Source organism: Lithobates pipiens, unplaced genomic scaffold (genome assembly GCF_037356315.1).
Source record: "Lithobates pipiens isolate NorthernLeopardFrog02 unplaced genomic scaffold, aLitPip1_a1.2 Scaffold_18, whole genome shotgun sequence".
Classification (NCBI taxonomy): domain Eukaryota; kingdom Metazoa; phylum Chordata; class Amphibia; order Anura; family Ranidae; genus Lithobates; species Lithobates pipiens.
In genome coordinates this window covers 442,489,255-442,507,411 of record NW_027507758.1, presented here as the reverse complement: position 1 = coordinate 442,507,411, position 18,157 = coordinate 442,489,255, and the positions used below count along the sequence as shown (strand labels likewise).

At 42.7% G+C, this 18,157-nt stretch overlaps 1 protein-coding gene across 3 annotated transcripts in view; it reads left to right on the top strand.

Moving 5' to 3' along the window:
• MED12L (mediator complex subunit 12L) overlaps positions 1 to 18,157 on the top strand; it is a 740,921-nt gene that overhangs the window by 81,781 nt on the left and 640,983 nt on the right. For all 3 annotated transcript variants that reach the window (XM_077488157.1, XM_077488156.1, XM_077488155.1), the window contains exon 7: positions 7,320 to 7,430. In XM_077488157.1, the coding sequence (XP_077344283.1) occupies positions 7,320 to 7,430 (111 nt within the window). The remainder of the gene's footprint in view (positions 1 to 7,319; positions 7,431 to 18,157) is intronic.

Here is an 18,157-nt window from a genome sequence, read left to right as displayed (position 1 = left end):
TTGCAGCTACAACCACTTCAACTATTCTGGGAAGGCTGTCCACAAGGTTTAGGAGTGTGACTATGGGACTGTTTGGCCATTCTTCCAAAAGCACATTTGTGAGGTCAGGCACCGATGTGGATGAGAAGGCCTGGCTCGTAGTCTCCACTCTAATTCATCCCAAAGGTGTTCTATCAGGTTTAGGTCAGGACTCTGCAGACCAGTCTAGTTCCTCCAATTTCATGCTCACAACTTTGCGAGTGGCCCCTTCCTGGTCTAAAATGACTGCGCACCATTGCAAAAAAACAAGGTTCATAAAGATATGGATGAGCGATTGTCATTTACATAGTAATCAGTGCATTTTTATAGCACTGATTGCTGTATAAATGGTCCCAAAATAGTGTCAAAAGTGTCCAATGTGTCTGCCACAATGTCGAAGTTGCGATAAAAATCACAGATTGCCGCCACTACTAATAAAAATTACATAAATCTATCTATCTATATTTGGTAGACCCTATAACTTTTGCGAAAACCAATCAATAAATGCTTATTGAATTTTTTTTACATTTTTTTTACCAAAAATATGTAGAATGCATATTGGCCTAAACGGAGGAAACAAATAGTTTTTTTATATATATTTGTTTTGGGATACTTATTATAGCAAAATGTAAAAAATAATGCTTTTTTTCAAAATTATTGCTCTTTTTTGTTTATAGCGCAAAAAATAAAAACCGCAAAGGAGATCAAATACCACCAAAAGAAAGCTCTATTTGTGAGAAAAAAAGGATGTCAATTTTGTTTTTGTGTAACGTTGCACAAGCACGCAATTGTCAGTTAAAACAACGCAGTGCTGAATCACAAAAAGTGCTCTGGTCAGGAAGGGGGTAAATCCTTCCGGAGCTGAAGTGGTTAATAAAGTCCAATGTAGTTTCAATCAATCAGTTTATCCCATCCACTATACTGTTCACGAAGGATCTTGAAAATAATATTTTTCTCCACTAAACTATGCTCAACCATGTGTAATAATGCAAATGCACTCACCAGAGATCTATGGTCACAAGCACCAATATAGCCTTTTATTACATCAATATGATCAGATGTGGTATAGACATGTGCAGAGTAAAATATTTCGTTTCGGAATTTCGTTTTCGTCTGAAAACTTAATTTATTTAGTTACTCCCGAAATTCGTTTTTATTTATTTCGTTTTTCGTTCAAAAATTGCATTCGTCCGAAAATCCACATGAATCACGGTCGAATCTGTCTTTGAAGGCTTATGGTGTCTGTCGAATGTATAAAGAAGATTCGACGGAGCTAGTATATAGCATACTTTAGAACCCTATTAAAGTCTATGGGACTCCAACGTTCAAAATCTAAAGTGCTCATTTTAAAGGCTAATTTGCAAGTTACTGTCCTAAAAAGTGTTTTTGGACCTGGGTCCTGCCCCAGGGGACATGGATCAATGCAAAAAAAAGTTTTAAAAACGGCCGTTTTTTCGGGAGCAGTGATTTTAATAATGATTAAAGTGAAACAATAAAAGTGTAATATTCCTTTAAATTTCGTAGGGGGGGGTTGTCTATAGTATGCCTGTGAAGGGGCGCATGTTTCCCGTGCTTAGAACTGTCCCTGCACAAAGTGTCATTTATGCAGGAAAAAAAGTCCTTTAAAATCACTCGCAGCTATTATGAATTGTCGGCTCCCGTAATACAGAGAACACTCATTGAAAGTCATTGATAAAAAAATAAATAAATAAATAAAAAAAAAAGCGTGGGGGTCCCCCAAATTCAATTACCAGGCCCTTCAGGTCTGGTATGGATATTAAGGGGAACCCTGCCTCAAATTTAAGAAAAAATTTGACGTGGGGTTCCCCCTAAATATCCATAACCAGACCCTTCAGGTCTGGTATGGATATTAAGGGGAACCCCGCGTCAAATTTAAAAAAAAATTGACGTGGGGTTCCCCCTAAAAATCCATACCAGACCCTTTATCCGAGCACGCAACCTGGCAGGCCGCAGGAAAAGAGGGGGGGACGAGAGAGCGGCCCCCCCTCCCTCCTGAACCGTACCAGGCCACATGCCCTCAACATTGGGAGGATGCTTTGGGGGTCTGTGACCCCTCAAAGCACCTTGTCCCCATGTTGATGAAGACAAGGGCCTCATCCCCACAACCCTGGCCGGTGGTTGTGGAGGTCTGCGGGCGGGGGGCTTATCAGAATCTGGAAGCCCCCTTTAACAAGGGGACCCCCAGATCCCGGCCCCCCCCTGTTTGAAATGGTAAGGGGGTACAAAAGTACCCCTACCATTTCACAAAGAAAGTGTAAAAAATGTTTAAATAAAACAAACACACTTTTGAAAAATTCCTTTATTAAAAATAAAAAAATAAAAAAAAGATTCCAGCGGCGGTAATCCACTCTTGCTATCCAGCGACGGACGGCCATCTCTCCAGCGATGTCTCATCTCATCCAGCGCAGCGATCCATCCTTCTGTCTCCGTGGAGGAGACACTGCAAGGATTCCGGCGGATGACGTTTCTTATATACGGAGGGCGGGGCCACCCGTCACCTGACCCTGCCCCCCTCTGACGCAAGGGGAAACCCGGGGTTCCCCGTGACGTATGGGTGACCCCGCCCCCCTCTGATGTAACGGAAACCTGCCTGTGTTACATCAGAGGGGTGCGGGTCACCCCTACGTCACAGGGAACCCCGGGTTTCCCCTTGCGTCAGAGGGGGGCGGGGTCAGGTGACGGGTGGCCCCGCCCTCCGTATATTAGAAACGTCAGCCGCCGGAATCCTTGCAGTGTCTCCTCCACGGAGACAGAAGAAGGACGGAGGATTCGCTGCGCTGGATGACATGAGACATCGCTGGAGAGATGACCGTCCGTCGCTGGATAGCAAGAGTGGATTACCGCCGCTGGAATCTTTTTTTTATTTTTTTATTTTTAATAAAGGAATTTTTCAAAAGTGTGTTTGTTTTATTTAAACATTTTTTACACTTTCTTTGTGAAATGGTAGGGGTACTTTTGTACCCCCTTACCATTTCAAACAGGGGGGGGGGCCGGGATCTGGGGGTCCCCTTGTTAAAGGGGGCTTCCAGATTCTGATAAGCCCTCCGCCCGCAGACCTCCACAACCACCGGCCAGGGTTGTGGGGATGAGGCCCTTGTCTTCATCAACATGGGGACAAGGTGCTTTGAGGGGTCACAGACCCCCAAAGCATCCTCCCAATGTTGAGGGCATGTGGCCTGGTACGGTTCAGGAGGGAGGGGGGGCCGCTCTCTCGTCCCCCCCTCTTTTCCTGCGGCCTGCCAGGTTGCGTGCTCGGATAAAGGGTCTGGTATGGATTTTTAGGGGGAACCCCACGTCAATTTTTTTTTAAATTTGACGCGGGGTTCCCCTTAATATCCATACCAGACCTGAAGGGTCTGGTTATGGATATTTAGGGGGAACCCCACGTCAAATTTTTTCTTAAATTTGAGGCAGGGTTCCCCTTAATATCCATACCAGACCTGAAGGGCCTGGTAATTGAATTTGGGGGACCCCCACGCTTTTTTATTTATTTATTTTTTTATTTTTTTATCAATGACTTTCAATGAGTGTTCTCTGTATTACGGGAGCCGACAATTCATTATAGCTGCGAGTGATTTTAAAGGACTTTTTTTCCTGCATAAATGACACTTTGTGCAGGGACAATTCTAAGCACGGGAAACATGCGCCCCTTCACAGGCATACTATAGACAACCTACGAAATTTAAAGGAATATTACACTTTTATTGTTTCACTTTAATCATTATTAAAATCACTGCTCCCGAAAAAACGGCCGTTTTTAAAACTTTTTTTTGCATTGATCCATGTCCCCTGGGGCAGGACCCGGGTCCCCAAACACTTTTTAGGACAGTATCTTGCAGAATCTTTTCTCTCTGTCAAATCTTTTTTCTCTGTCGAATATTTTCTCTATATAATCTTGGACTAATAGAGGTAAGGTTAGGCACATTCGAACACAGGTTCTATAGACACAGATTGTTGTCAGAGTCATGTGGAATCTCCTATTCTATATCGAACTGTTGTAACAATGAAAACGAAAATAAAGCATTTATTTATGTCGGATCTTTTGTTTTTCGGATTTTGTGCTTTCGTTATCGTTTGTCAAAACGAAAACGAAAATAGCTGAAATTCGGACGAAAATGCATTCGGACGAAAACGAATGCACATGTCTAATGTGGTAATCAAACTTTCTCTGCAATATCTGCACACTTCTCCAGTATATGTATTCTATTGTATCAAATGGTTGTCACCAATCACCAAAAAGATAAATGACAGGATGATCGTGCAATACTGTTTATTAAAACAGGACTTCCTAATGACGCCTTTCTGGTGAAATGCATAGAAGTTCGGTCGCTGCTTGTTGTCTTGGTTAACAAGTGACATCACATCCGGGGTGTAGTGGAACGCACGCCTGGTCTCGGAAGTTAATGGTGGTGTGATTTTTTTCCCTGTAGCAGAAATTCAAATGATAGAGGATACTATACAAGCTGATAAAGAACTGGAGGAGAGAGGGTTAGGGCCTGAACACCCTTAGGCAGATGCAATAGCAATTGGCAGACTCCAAGACAGAATAGACAAACAGATATACAGGTTGAGGGCCTTTAAGCTGGTTTATAGAACTGCTGTCTCCTATGACAACTGAACTTGTAGGTTGACTTCAACACATATCTGTACACATACCAGACTTGGTATCCCAGTTGTTTTAGGAACTGGCCTCCATCTCACAGCCTCCCACTGTAGCTTTTCTCACTGAGCTCCCAGTCTTCTCAGCAGACCTTCAGATCCCAGCTGCCTGCTGGATACTTCTTCCACAGCTAACATATTGTACACTCCAAGCATCACCCAGGCTACCTTCTGGGTCCCTGGCTTGGCTCTTAGCTAACCCTCTGAATCCTCTTCAAGTGTCACCCACACTCACCCGCTGGGTCCCTGACTTCAACGCTGAAGCTTTCCCAACTTGTTCACTGTGCCCGGCTAGTAAAAAAGGCTGTTCTGGTACTTCTTCATACTTCACAAACCTGGCCTCTGATAACAGGTGTGGTTGTCTCTTACTGGCGACAGTGTCCCCTTTATCTCTGACCTCTGTTTATCACTTTACACTGGTAACAGGAGTGGCCGTCCCATGTGGCAACTGCTTCTCCTTCACCTCTGGCAACACTTGGTTCACCATCCAGCTGAATCTCTGCAACAATCAGGCTACCCTTGGGCTGAGCCTCTACACATGTGGCTAGGCCTCAAGCTTAGGCCTAACCTTCATCTGTTGCTTCACATACAGCCCCCAGGCCTCAGCCTGGGGCTAAAAGAACTCTTATCACCTGGCTCATTCCCCTTAAATAGACTCTCCCAGCATGCTTAGCCACAAATATGATTGGCTGAGAAATGATGTCTATTCACAACCTGAACGCACTATAGTCTTGTCATTCTAATGCCAGCAGTGCCACCTATTGACAGAAGAGTGAAAAATGCACAGTCTTAGGGCAGAAAGTCGGTGAACGCAACTACTAATTAGCCAAGTTAGTTACCACCTAGCATAACTAAATTTGTTAGCAACCCTGCCTAATACCAGGGTGCTACAAGTGTCATATCATCTGCTGTTACTATAATCCCTAATGACATTATCAGAGCTAACCAAAGTGTATTTCAAAGCCAACCAAAACCTGTAGGTAGGCAAAAATACCTATCATGAATGTATAAATACATATTTAATATAACCTATTTGGCATGTGTGATAGACTGTGGACGCAGCAGGATAGGCTGGCCTATGAGTATGGTTGGGCTACCTCACTGATCAATGAGATTGTGTGGGAGGGGGAAGTGACTGGAAATGTTGGAGCATTTTTTGATCAGTGCAGCTCAGGATTTAGAGTCATTTTAAAGCTGAAGTTTATTCCGTTTATATTTTGGCTTCCCCGTTCCCCCCTTTCACCCCTCATCAACATGCCAATGGGATTTTTAAATAAAACCTTTAAATTTTCATGACGTATTTTAATTTAGACCCCATGATCACTGGATCTCTGAGCTTCTCTATGCAATGCAGGCAGATCATGGCAGGTAGGAGGGGCCAGCAGGGCACTGTAATAGCATCCTGAAAACATTACAGCACCTTATCTCAGTACTCCTCTTAAGAACCCTTAGTTCTGATGCAAGTCATGTATTGTTTCTTGGGAGGAGTTGCAAATATCAAAATGCCTTGGCAGGTGAATGAGAATCTAAAGAGTGGGCATCCCTAGGCAGACTTTATTTGCATGCAGAAAATACTGGGTAACCCCACATGAGATACTGAGCCTCTATGATTAAAATAAATTAAATCCAATAAATGAAAGGAAAGGGGTAAGGACAGTATGGCTGGGGAAAAAAAGGGCTAGATGATGCTGGGCATGAATATTTCCACTATACAGGATAATCATTGGGTAAATATCATTTGACTTGATTGTAGCAGCTACTGTTTTTGCTTTGCATGTGAGTTTAGTATGTTAAAGAGGGTCTGAACGTTGGAAACTAAACATAAAAAGGGCAAGCAGAGGTGCAAAAGCCTAATAGCATGCCAGTTCGGGACAGGGTCGTCTGGTGCCCAAAAATTCCCATAGACACACGCCTAAACTTTGCGGGCAGCCTTCCCAGAAGAATTGAAGTTGTTATAGCTGCAAAAGGTGGGCCAACTCAATATTGAACCATATGGACTAAGACTGGGATGCCATTAAATGTGCGTGTAAAGGCAGGAATCCCAATACTTTTGGTAAAATAGTGCATTTTATCAAGGCCATTTTCATAAAAGAAAAAAAATGTTTGTGAAGGGCTGGCCTTACTGTCTGAAAAGGTGCAGACATCTTGGGAGGAGATCTTTTTTTTTTTTAAAAGAGCAAGTCTGCCAAACAATGTGTGATGTTGGCCAGCCAAGCCTGACAATTTACCTATCCTACACAAAAAACCTATTCTCACATCTAGCAGCCTACTGCCTAATGTGCTGTGCGCCATTCCCACTCACAGTTGCCACAAAGCAGCATGTTTACATCTTAAAATGCTTGTATTACTATATTAATTATGGTATGGAAGTTTAACATAATAAGGATCTTTATTTTAGCTGTTTGTCTGTCATTTTCAAATTTCATTGGATTCAGCTGAATTTAACTGTTTGAAAATAAGGATCATTATCCAACATGTTAGCAACATGTTAAGAATTGAGCCTAATGACTGTAGAACTTAAAAGAGCCACACGGTGGCAGTGAAGCTTTGCTATTATTCTGATAATACTACAGTATCAATGTTGGATTTAAAGAAAAAAATGTTCTGTACTTTTATTGCAGGAAGGTTTACTGGAACGACATGAATATTTGACCTGGATGTTGGATGTTTTAGAAAAAGTTTGCCCACTTGATGATGAACTTCTAAAAATCCTGCTTCCTCTTGTATTACAGGTTATTATTGACATTTTACTTATGGAAATTTGGACTTCTGAGTATGCATTTATCACTGAATCAAAATGTATACCTTTTTATTAATGTGTATCGGAATTGAGTTCATTGCTTATGTAATGTTAATATATCTGGGGTCTGACAAAATAACTAGCTTTCAAATGGAATACAGATATGGGATTGTACATGACTTACTTGAATTAATTACTTGATTCTCCTAGCAGACCTAGCCGGATGTTCCACCTTGTGTATAAATTAGATATTACTATCACTATAGGTAACATAGTAACATAGTAGGTGAGGTTGAAAAAAGACACAAGTCCAACCTATGTGTGTGATTATATGTCAGTGTTACATTTTATATCCCTGTATGTTGCAGTCGTTCAGGTGGTTATCTAATAGTTTCTTGAAACTAAAAATGCTCCCCGCTGAGACCACCGCCTGTGGAGGGGAATTCCACATCCTTGCCGCTCTTACAGTAAAGAACCCTCTACGTAGTTTAAGGTTAAACCTCTTTTCTTCTCATTTTAATGAGTGGCCATGAGTCTTGTTAAACTCCCTTCCGTGAAAAAGTTTTATCCCTATTGTGGGGTTACCTCTTCTACAGAGACCAGGGTCACCAGTATGGTATTTGTGTATTGAAATCATATCCCCTCTCAAGCGTCTTTTCTCCAGAGAGAATAAGTTCAGTGCTCGCAACCTTTCCTCATAACTAATATCCTCCAGACCCTTTATTAGCTTTGTTGTCCTTCTTTGTACTCTCCATTTCCAGTACATTCTTCCCGAGGACTGGTGCCCAGAACTGGACAGCATACTCTAGGTGTGGCCGTAGAGTGGGAGAATTATCATTTTATCTCTGGAGGTGATCCCCTTTTTAATGCATGCCAATATTCTGTTTGCTTTGTTAGCAGCAGCTTGGCATTGCATGCCATTACTGAGCCTATCATCTACTAGGACCCCAAGGTCCTTTTCCATCCTGGATTCCCCCAGAGGTTCTCCCCCCAGCGTATAGATTGCATTCATATTTTTGCCACCCAAATGCATTATTTTACATTTTTCTACATTGAAGCTCATTTGCCACCCCATTAATTTGTTCAGATCTTTTTGCAAGGTTTCTACATCCTGCTGAGAAGTTATTGCCCTGCTTAGCTTAGTGTCAACCGCAAATACAGAGATTGAACTGTTCACCCCATCCTCCAGGTCATTTATGAACAAATTAAATAGGATTGTTCCCAGCACAGAACCCTGGGGGACCCTACTACCCACCCCTGACCATTCCGAGTACTCCCCATTTATCACCACCCTCTGAACTCGTCCTTGTAGCCAGTTTTCAATCCATGTACTCACCCTATGGTCCATGCCAATGGACCTTATTTTGTACACTAACCATTTATGGGGAACTGTGTCAAATGCTTTTGCAAAATCCAGATAAACCACATCTATGGGCCTTCCTTTATCTAGCTGGCAACTCACCTCCTCATAGAAGGTTAATAGATTGGTTTGGCAAGAACAATTCTTCATGAATCCATGCTGATTACTGCTAATGATACCGTTCTCATTACTAAAATCTTGTATATAGTCCCTTATCATCCCCTCCAAGAGTTTACATACTATTGATGTTAGACTAACTGGTCTGTAATTGCCAAGGATGTATTTTGGGCCCTTTTTAAATATTGGTGTTACATTGGCTTTTCTCCAATCAGCTGGTACCATTCCAGTCAGTAGACTGTCAGTAAAAATTAGGAACAATGGTCTGGCAATTACTTGACCAAGTTACCTAAGTACCCTGGAGTGCAAGCCATCTGGTCCTGGTGATTTATTAGTGTTAAGTTTACCAAGCCTAATTTTAATTTTGTCCTCTGTTAACCATGGATGTGTTTCCTGTGAAGTGTCATGAGGATAAACACTGCAGTTTTGGTTACTGAAGCCCCTCGATTCCCTCGTAGAGACTGAGGAGAAGAATAAATTCAATACCTTCGCCATCTCCCCATCCTTTGTAACCAGATGCCCTTCCTCATTCTTTATGGGGTCAATATGGTCTGTCCTCTCTTTTTTACTGTTTATATACTTAAAGATTTTTTTTTTTTTGCTCTCCTCCGCTATGTGTCTTTCATGTTCTATCTTAGCCGTCTTTATTGCACCCTTACATTTCTTGTTGCATTCTTTATAAAGTCTGAATGCTGATGATGATCCCTCAACCTTGTATTTTTTGAAGGCCTTCTCCTTTGCTTTTATATGCATTTTTACATTGGAGTTAAGCCATCCAGGACTTTTGTTCGCTCTTTGAAATTTATTACCCAATGGGATGCATTGGCTAATGCCCTTATTTAATATGCTCTTAAAGCAAACCCATCTCTCCTCCGTGTTCTTTGTTCCTAAGATTTTATCCCAATTTATTCCATCTAGTTCGTAGTTTAGGGAAGTTTACTCTTTTAAAATTCAGTGTCTTTGTATTCCCTTTATGTTTCCTATTTGTGTGATTTATATGGAAGCCAATTGACCTGTGATCGCTGTTGCCTAAATTGCCCCGTATTTCCACATTCATGATCAGGTCTGTATTATTGGTAATCAGTAGATCTAGTAACGCTTTATTTCTAGTTGGTGCGTCTACCATCTGCTCCATAAAATTGTCCTGCAAGACATTTAGAAACTGGCGAGCCTTAGATGAATGCGCGGTTCCCTCCGCCCAGTCTATGTCTTGATAATTAAAATCCCCCATTATAATAACACTTCCCATCCTTGCTGCTAACCCAAATTGTGATAGGAGATCTGTCTCCCCTTCATCCCTCAGGTTAGGGGGTCTATAGCATACTCCCAGTATTACTTTCCCCTTAGCTTCATCCTTTTGGAGCTCTACCCATAAGGATTCCACCTCCTCCCTAACTCCCTTAGTGATGTCTTCTCTCACATTCACTTGTACATTATTCTTGATATATAGGCATAGCCCCTCCCCCTTTTCTACCCTCTCTATCCTTGCGATAAAGGAGATACCCTTGAATGTTTGCCAGCCAATCATGAGAGCTGTTGAACCAGGTCTCTGAAATTCCCACAAAATCCAAATCCTTATTGTACAATAGTATCTCTAGTTCGCCCATCTTGTCCGCCAGTAGTTTAGACCGGTTGCATATTATCCTTTTATTGGGTGTTTTGATATTGCAACTAAGACTTGCTACTATACTTACCTTGGGTTTATGTGCTTTGGTCAACCTACCACTAATGCCCCCAATACTACCCTCTGGAATATGTTCCACGCTGACTATCTCTACCTCTGGACCCCCCCCCCCCCCCATCACCTAGTTCAAAAACCCCTTTAACTTTTCGGCCAAGTAGACATGCTTGAGCAAAAAAAAGGTTTGTCTGGCCCCAGAAGATTACCTCACCTAGTCCGTTTTTTTCTACTTGGCTTTTTATAGAAGAAATTTGTCATGGCTTTGGAGCTTTTGAGGTTTTCCTAGAGATTTCTGTGATTGATGGAGAGGTCAGTTACATGACTTTGACAGGTCAAGTGACAGGGCGGTCTTCCCTGATTTTTTTTTAGTGCTCTCTTGGCTTTGGACTACCAAAGCCAGCAGAGCCCTAAGCATTTTTGACAAGCACATGGCTAAGTTCTATATTGTGCAAAGATTTTTCTTTTTCTTTCTTTTTAAAGCAGTGGTAAGGACATACTGCTGCTTTATGCACAGATCATTTTAGTTTTTAAAATTGTTGTACTGCTCTGGAGTCTTTAGATAACATCTGTAGGTTTGCTGAGAATGCCTTACCATATTCTTGCATCAGTGGTAGCATCCCACCCTCCCCCCAAGATGGATTGGACAGGAAGGTGGCGATCCATGGCCTTACTATAGAAGGTTGATGACAAGGTGGTACTAGATACGGGGTAGGGCTCCTGGAAGCTGGAAGAGGCTGCCCCTCTGCCCTTCCACCTGCTGCAGCTTGCAGAGGGAAGAACCAAGGCCATTGCTTCTCCTCCCAGCTGAACAGGAAGCCGGTCCTGAGATCCGATTGGCTGGGGAGAGAAGCAGGAAGACAATAGCAAATATTAATGTGTTATCATCTGACAAGTGGGTGGGCTCAGGACGCAGTGCTCTGCACGGAGCCTACACTTTTTTGAAGCCAATTAGAGCCTCAGGCTCTAATCATGCGTTTAAAAAAAAATCCACATTGAAATTCATGCGTCCGGTGCCCTGCATGAAGATTAGAGGCCAGGTGTATGAATTTTGGGGAGGGAGGGGCGCCACCCCTGTGCCCCTACTGGAGAAGCCGACACTGTACTACATACTAAATATAATTGGACCAGAGGCTCTGTGAAAGAGAAAAAGTAATCCAATTATAAATGAAAGACAAAGAGATTCATAAGAAATCATCCTTGCAAACTGTACTCGGTTACCATGAAAGAGCAGAGAACATTGTCAAGGATTTGTTTCTTGCAAGTTGCATAATTCTATGATATTGGCGTACTGGAGGTATTTTAATATTTAATATATTTATTTAATTCTTTTAATAATAATAACTTATGAAATAGCTTATATATATACAGTGCCTTGCGAAAGTATTCGGCCCCCTTGAACTTTTCAACCTTTTCCCACATTTCAGGCTTCAACCATAAAGATATAACATTTTTATTTTTTGTGAAGAATCACTAACAAGTAGGACACAATTGTGAAGTGGAACGAAATCTATTGGATTTTTGAAACTTTTTTAACTAATAAAAAAATGAAAAGTGGGGCGTGCAAAACTATTCGGCCCCCTTGCGTTAATACTTTGTAGACCCACCTTTTGCTGCGATTACAGCTGCAAGTCGCTTGGGGTATGTCTCTATCAGTTTTGCACATCGAGAGACTGAAATTTTTGCCCATTCTTCCTTGCAAAACAGCTCGAGCTCAGTAAGGTTGGATGGAGAGCGTTTGTGAACAGCAGTTTTCAGCTCTTTCCACAGATTCTCGATTGGATTCAGGTCTGGACTTTGACTTGGCCATTCTAACACCTGGATACGTTTATTTGTGAACCATTCCTTTGTAGATTTTGCTGTATGTTTGGGATCATTGTCTTGTTGGAAGATAAATCTCCGTCCCAGTTTCAGGTCTTTTGCAGACTCCAACAGGTTTTCATCCAGAATGGTCCTGTATTTGGCTGCATCCATCTTCCCCTCAATTTTAACCATCTTCCCTGTCCCTGCTGAAGAAAAGCAGGCCCAAACCATGATGCTGCCACCACCATGTTTGACAGTGGGGATGGTGTGTTGAGGGTGATGAGCTGTGTTGCTTTTACGCCAAACATATAGTTTTGCATTGTGGACAAAAAGTTTGATTTTGGTTTCATCTGACCAGAGCACCTTCTTCCACATGTTTGGTGTGTCTCCCAGGTGGCTTGTGGCAAACTTTAGACGAGACTTTTTATGGATATCTTTGAGAAATGGCTTTCTTCTTGCCACTCTTCCATAAAGGCCAGATTTGTGCAGTGTACGACTGATTGTTGTCATATGGACAGACTCTCCCACCTCAGCTGTAGTTCTCTGCAGTTCATCCAGAGTGATCATGGGCCTCTTGGCTGCATCTCTGATCAATCTTCTCCTTGTCTGAGCTGAAAGTTTAGAGGGACCGCCAGGTCTTGGTAGATTTGCAGTGGTCTGATACTCCTTCCATTTCAAAATGATCGCTTGCACAGTGCTCCTTGGGATGTTTAAAGCTTGGGAAATCTTTTTGTATCCAAATCTGGCTTTAAACTTCTCCACAACAGTATTAAGGTCCTGCCTAGTGTGTTCCTTGGTCTTCATGATGCTCTCTGCGCTTTCAACAGAACCCTGAGACTATCACAGAGCAGGTGCATTTATACAGAGACTTGATTACACACAGGTGGATTCTATTTATCACCATCAGTCATTTAGGACATTGGATCATTCAGAGATCCTCGCTGAACTTCTGGAGTGAGTTTGCTGCACTGAAAGTAAAGGGGCCGAATAATTTTGCACGCACCACTCTTCAGTTTTTTATTTGCTAAAAAAGTTTAAATTATCCAATAGATTTAGTTCCACTTCACAATTGTGTCCCACTTGTTGGTGATTCTTCACAAAAAAATCAAATTTTATATCTTTATGTTTGAAGCCTGAAATGTGGCAAAAGGTTGAAAAGTTCAAGGGGGCCGAATACTTTCGCAAGGCACTGTATATGTTATATTGGTTCTCAACAAAACGGTTACTTTCACTATCTTTAGGTAACTGAAAACATAGCAGTAATGTAATATTTTTTAATTGTCCAGAGTTCTTTCCCAACCCACTAAGACCCCATCTATAACAAGATTTTTGCTTGTACATATGTGTGCACTTGTATAGGGATTGGAAAGCATTGGTTTATGTCATAACAACGTATACTAATGAAAATGTCCCTCATCATTATCATCATCGTTTTAAATCTATAAATACATAAATGTACTTAAAGAAATGTGGACACTGACATAACTGAGCACCTGAAACTGCTATATTCTTGCAGTTTCTTGGCAGTTTCTGACTTTAGTACTTTGGGTCTCTGCGTCACTTACTCAGAACAAATATTCAGCAAGAATAGTGAAAGAAAAGCACAAATTCCCGATCTGCACGCTTGCTTTGGGATAGTACCCAGAAAGCCACTGGATCCGCATAGCAGTCAGTGATGACCGCGTCCTTATTTTTTTTTTGTACAGATTTCCTTGAATCTGCTGAGGCCTGTGAAGTCTGATGTTTAAGGAGGCAAGCCTGTTCTTCACTTTGCCTGGAGAGGGTTTCAGATACAGGTCAAGCCACTTGACAGTTAAAGTGGTTGTGTTCCCTTTTTTTTTTATATTTTTACCTACAGGTAAGCCTATTATAAGGCTTACCTGTAGGTAAAACGAATATCTCCTAGACCTGTACAGTTTAGGAGATATTCACTTTGCATGCAGCCGCTGACGTCAGTGGCGCATGAGCCGTGAAGTCCAGCGGAAAGTCCGGCAGACACTGCCGGACCTTTCTGGAAAGAGGCCTCCCACGCGCAAGCACGGGAGTGAAGACGTTGTGGCTCCAGCCACTCACAGCACCGGAGCCGAGAACCTGGAAGACACACCAAGGGGAAATGTCAGCTCCCTCAGTGGTGACTGGGATCAGCTGCTGACACCTCGTTCTAAGGTAAGTATTTCATAATGAACTAGTATGTGGTGCATACTAGTTCATTATGCCTTTTGCCTTACAGGTGTTTTTGTTTTTATGTTTTTTTTAAAGTAGGTTGTAGTGCCCGTTCACACTACCGCGACTTGTCAGGCGACTTAGCCACCTGACAAGTCGTGCTCCGTTCTGTACTATGGAACCGTTCTAATAGGAGCGACTAAAGTCGCTCCGACTTAGAAAAAGGTTCCTGTACTATTTTTGGGGTGACTTCAGGCGACTTGCATTGACTTCTATACAGAAGTCATTTTGCAAGTCGCCACTGAAGTTGTGTGCAGGTCGTGTCTGTGAGTCGCGCTGCAAGTCGCGTCGCCCCTGTGTGAACGGGCACGTAAGCAGTTTGTTTACCAAAGGTCAGGGTAATAATGTAGATTAATTGCTGAGGAAACCCTGCTATAAGCTTTACATGCAAATGTAACTCCTGGCTGCTATTATAATACAATGGTAAGGTCTGTTTATAGCCTTGAATCTGTCCTGAAGAAATACAGGTGCCACATAAGTCAGAGAAAGAAAGTCATACAAGTGCTGGCAGCAATTCTGCAAAATGTGCTGCCAAATATAATAGTGAATTATCCTCTTTTATTCTCACAGGTATCATTATAAAGGCAAAATCTATTCCTTAGAATTTAAAAACAGCCCTTTGCTTAAAACTGTCAGTGCTTTACTATTAGCCTTTTAGGTTCAATTCTTGACCTAATGACTTTGTGTTCTATTCACAAAGCTTTATCACCAGTCTAAGGCACTCTGACCCTATCCTAACTGTGTCTTTTGAGAGTGAAAATCTCTTATTGTAGTGCTACCATTTTAGAAGCCGCTGGATTTTGGGACCCCTTTCCTCTGCACAGCCAGGCAACGAACATTTTCAGCACTTAGTCAGAAAATCAGTCCAGGGGCTTTTTGTTTTGTGGTTTATTGGAGGAAACAACTTGTATAGTCTAAGGGTAGTATGTGATGCCCAGAACTGAGTAGTAGTAGAACTTTGACAACTTCCCTTCTAGGCACAAAACTCCAGACTGTGTTCCAGTGGGAAACTACTTCCAGCAGACTGTCAAAACACCTCCAGCTCCCAGCACTTGGATTTTAACACAGAATCTTTCTAAGCAGGGTGGAAGATTCAGTAAAGCCCTCCAGCCTCTCCCCCTCCAGCCTCTCCCCCTCCAGCCTCCCCCCCTCCAGCCTCTCCCCCATTTTACGTACCTGAATGCTAGCTTACTCTGGCTGGGAACAAGCACACCAGATCTATCTGGTGTCTCATGTCTTGATTGGATAGATTGATAGCAGCGCAGCCATTGGTTCCTGCTGCTGTCATTAAATCCAATGACGCAGGCACAGGGGGGTGGGGTCGAGTCCTGCTATCTGTGTGAATACATGCAAAAGCAGGACTCGGGAGCGCGCCCGCAGGGGTGTCCACCAAGGAGAGCGCTTCTCCAACGTGGACACCTGATGCGGGGAGGAGCTAACAGCGCCGCCAGGGGACCCCAGAATAGGTAGATCGGGGCCACTCTATGCAAAACTAACTGCACAGTGGAGGAAAGTATGACATGTTTGTTTAAAAAAAAGAGGGTTTACATCCCCTTTAACACACAACGCCTTGATAATACATAAACCTCAGAACAGTGCAGCGCAAATGACCAATCAATATGAAACATCCTTAATAAGTCCAACAATAAGCATATCCAAATGGATATAAGTTATGCCACTGTGATGAATAGGTGCATCCAAATGAGAAACATGCAAGTGTAGGTGTGAGTCCAGCCCATCCACCAAAGACATCCGCAGATTCTCACCTCATATCTTTGAACCTCTGTAAACTTACGTTTTATTAATTAAAAAATGGTAAACAATTTACAAATAAGCACTTGAGCCAAGCGCAGGCATCAAGCGTTCAGGTTACAAGTGAAACCAAGATGATGGCCACGGGTGGCATCAATACGTAGCTCCTACACCCTGGGATGTTGAAGGTTGGCTGTAGCTATCCCTCCTAGATTGCTAGCTGGATATTGCACCTGGCTGTCTCTCTCCTATAAGGTTTTGGGGGTGGATAAGCAGAGGTTACTCACTCAGGAACTTGAAATTCTTGTATTATACGTGGCACTTCTGCTCAGGCCTCCAGCTGACCATGTCCTACTTGCCTCCAGGGTGTCTCAGCCAGCCTGGCTGAGGTTAACAAGGAATGAGGATTCCTCTCTCAGCTTCCTCTCTTATGTCTCCCAGCACACTCTCCCTTAGGCACCTTCTGCTAGGAGGCAGAAGCCCCAGCACAGGGGTCCCCTCCAGATCTCTAGATCCTGGATTCTCTCCCCACACGTCTAGGCTTCCGACTATTTAAGGGCCATCTCCCCACCTTCTGGGCTGTCCTCACCCAGGGATTGGTAGAGACCTCCTCAATATTTAGGCCTCAATCTCTGTCTCTTCGTCCTCTAAGTTCTAGAACCTTTAGGAAGGTTCCAGAGGGGGAGGCAACAGAGGCTCAGCCCTCAGAGCCTGCCAGCTAACTAAAAACAAATGAATCCTGACTCCACGGGCTACAGTGGAGCCTAACTAAATGTATCTACACTATATACACAGGGGGGTACTACATAATGCACAATAATAAATCTGTCACAGGCCTATGCAAATCTGTTGCAGTTGGCTGTCTAGGATAACAGGTTCAGGGAAGGCTAATAAAGCAACAGTTGCAAAAACATGCACTAGGTGGGTGCTAGAAGGCAATACCTGCATGCTATGCAGATTAAGGACAAGCTAACACAGTACAGCATACAAAGGACTTTTTGCAAAAACAATGTAGCATTCCTACCAAAGAGTTGCCCTATCTAACCACTGGTCAGTGGACAATATAGAGAGTCTTACTCTGGTAAGTAAACAAGATAGTGGCCAGAGGCCTCTCACTGCTGATGACTCATTGTTTCTGGTCCTGAACAATACCTTGATGGCACTGGACACTGAAGTAGAATGTCTGGAGCAGTAGCACAGTCTATAGCCTTCAGCCTGATCCCTGTACCTAGTTTGGCATTCAATTCCGGTACACTACAGCACACCTTTTCTGTCAGGACAGATCCTCTGGCAGCAGCTTACAACAGTCAGTCCTGTGCCTTCTTGCAGCCCTGAGCCCAGTGCACACACTCCCAGCGTCTGAGTACGCACAACAAAGTCCAGCTCCTGGGGTTAGTAGTAGCGTTCAAAGAAAGTCCTCAATCCTGTTATCCCATTATTGTTACACTCCCCAGGCATATACTGTACTGACCAAGCACTTCTGTTCTCCAAGCTCTCTAATCAGGTCTACAAAAATTATTGGTTACAACCACTGTGGTGCCTGTTTCATCACTACTTTTCTCTTGTTCTGTTTTTTCAAAGTAAAGAATGAAATCATTTAGAGATGTGATATAGTATGATGCGTTTGATGTAGTAAAACATCTTTTTTTTATTTTTTAAAAGAGGGATTTTATAACAAAAAAATGTCAAGTAAATGCTGTAAACTACTTGAGTAATAGTGACAAAATAACATCCGACACTCTCACGCCTCAGATCAGCCCCAATTCCTGAAACTCCAGTCCTCAGA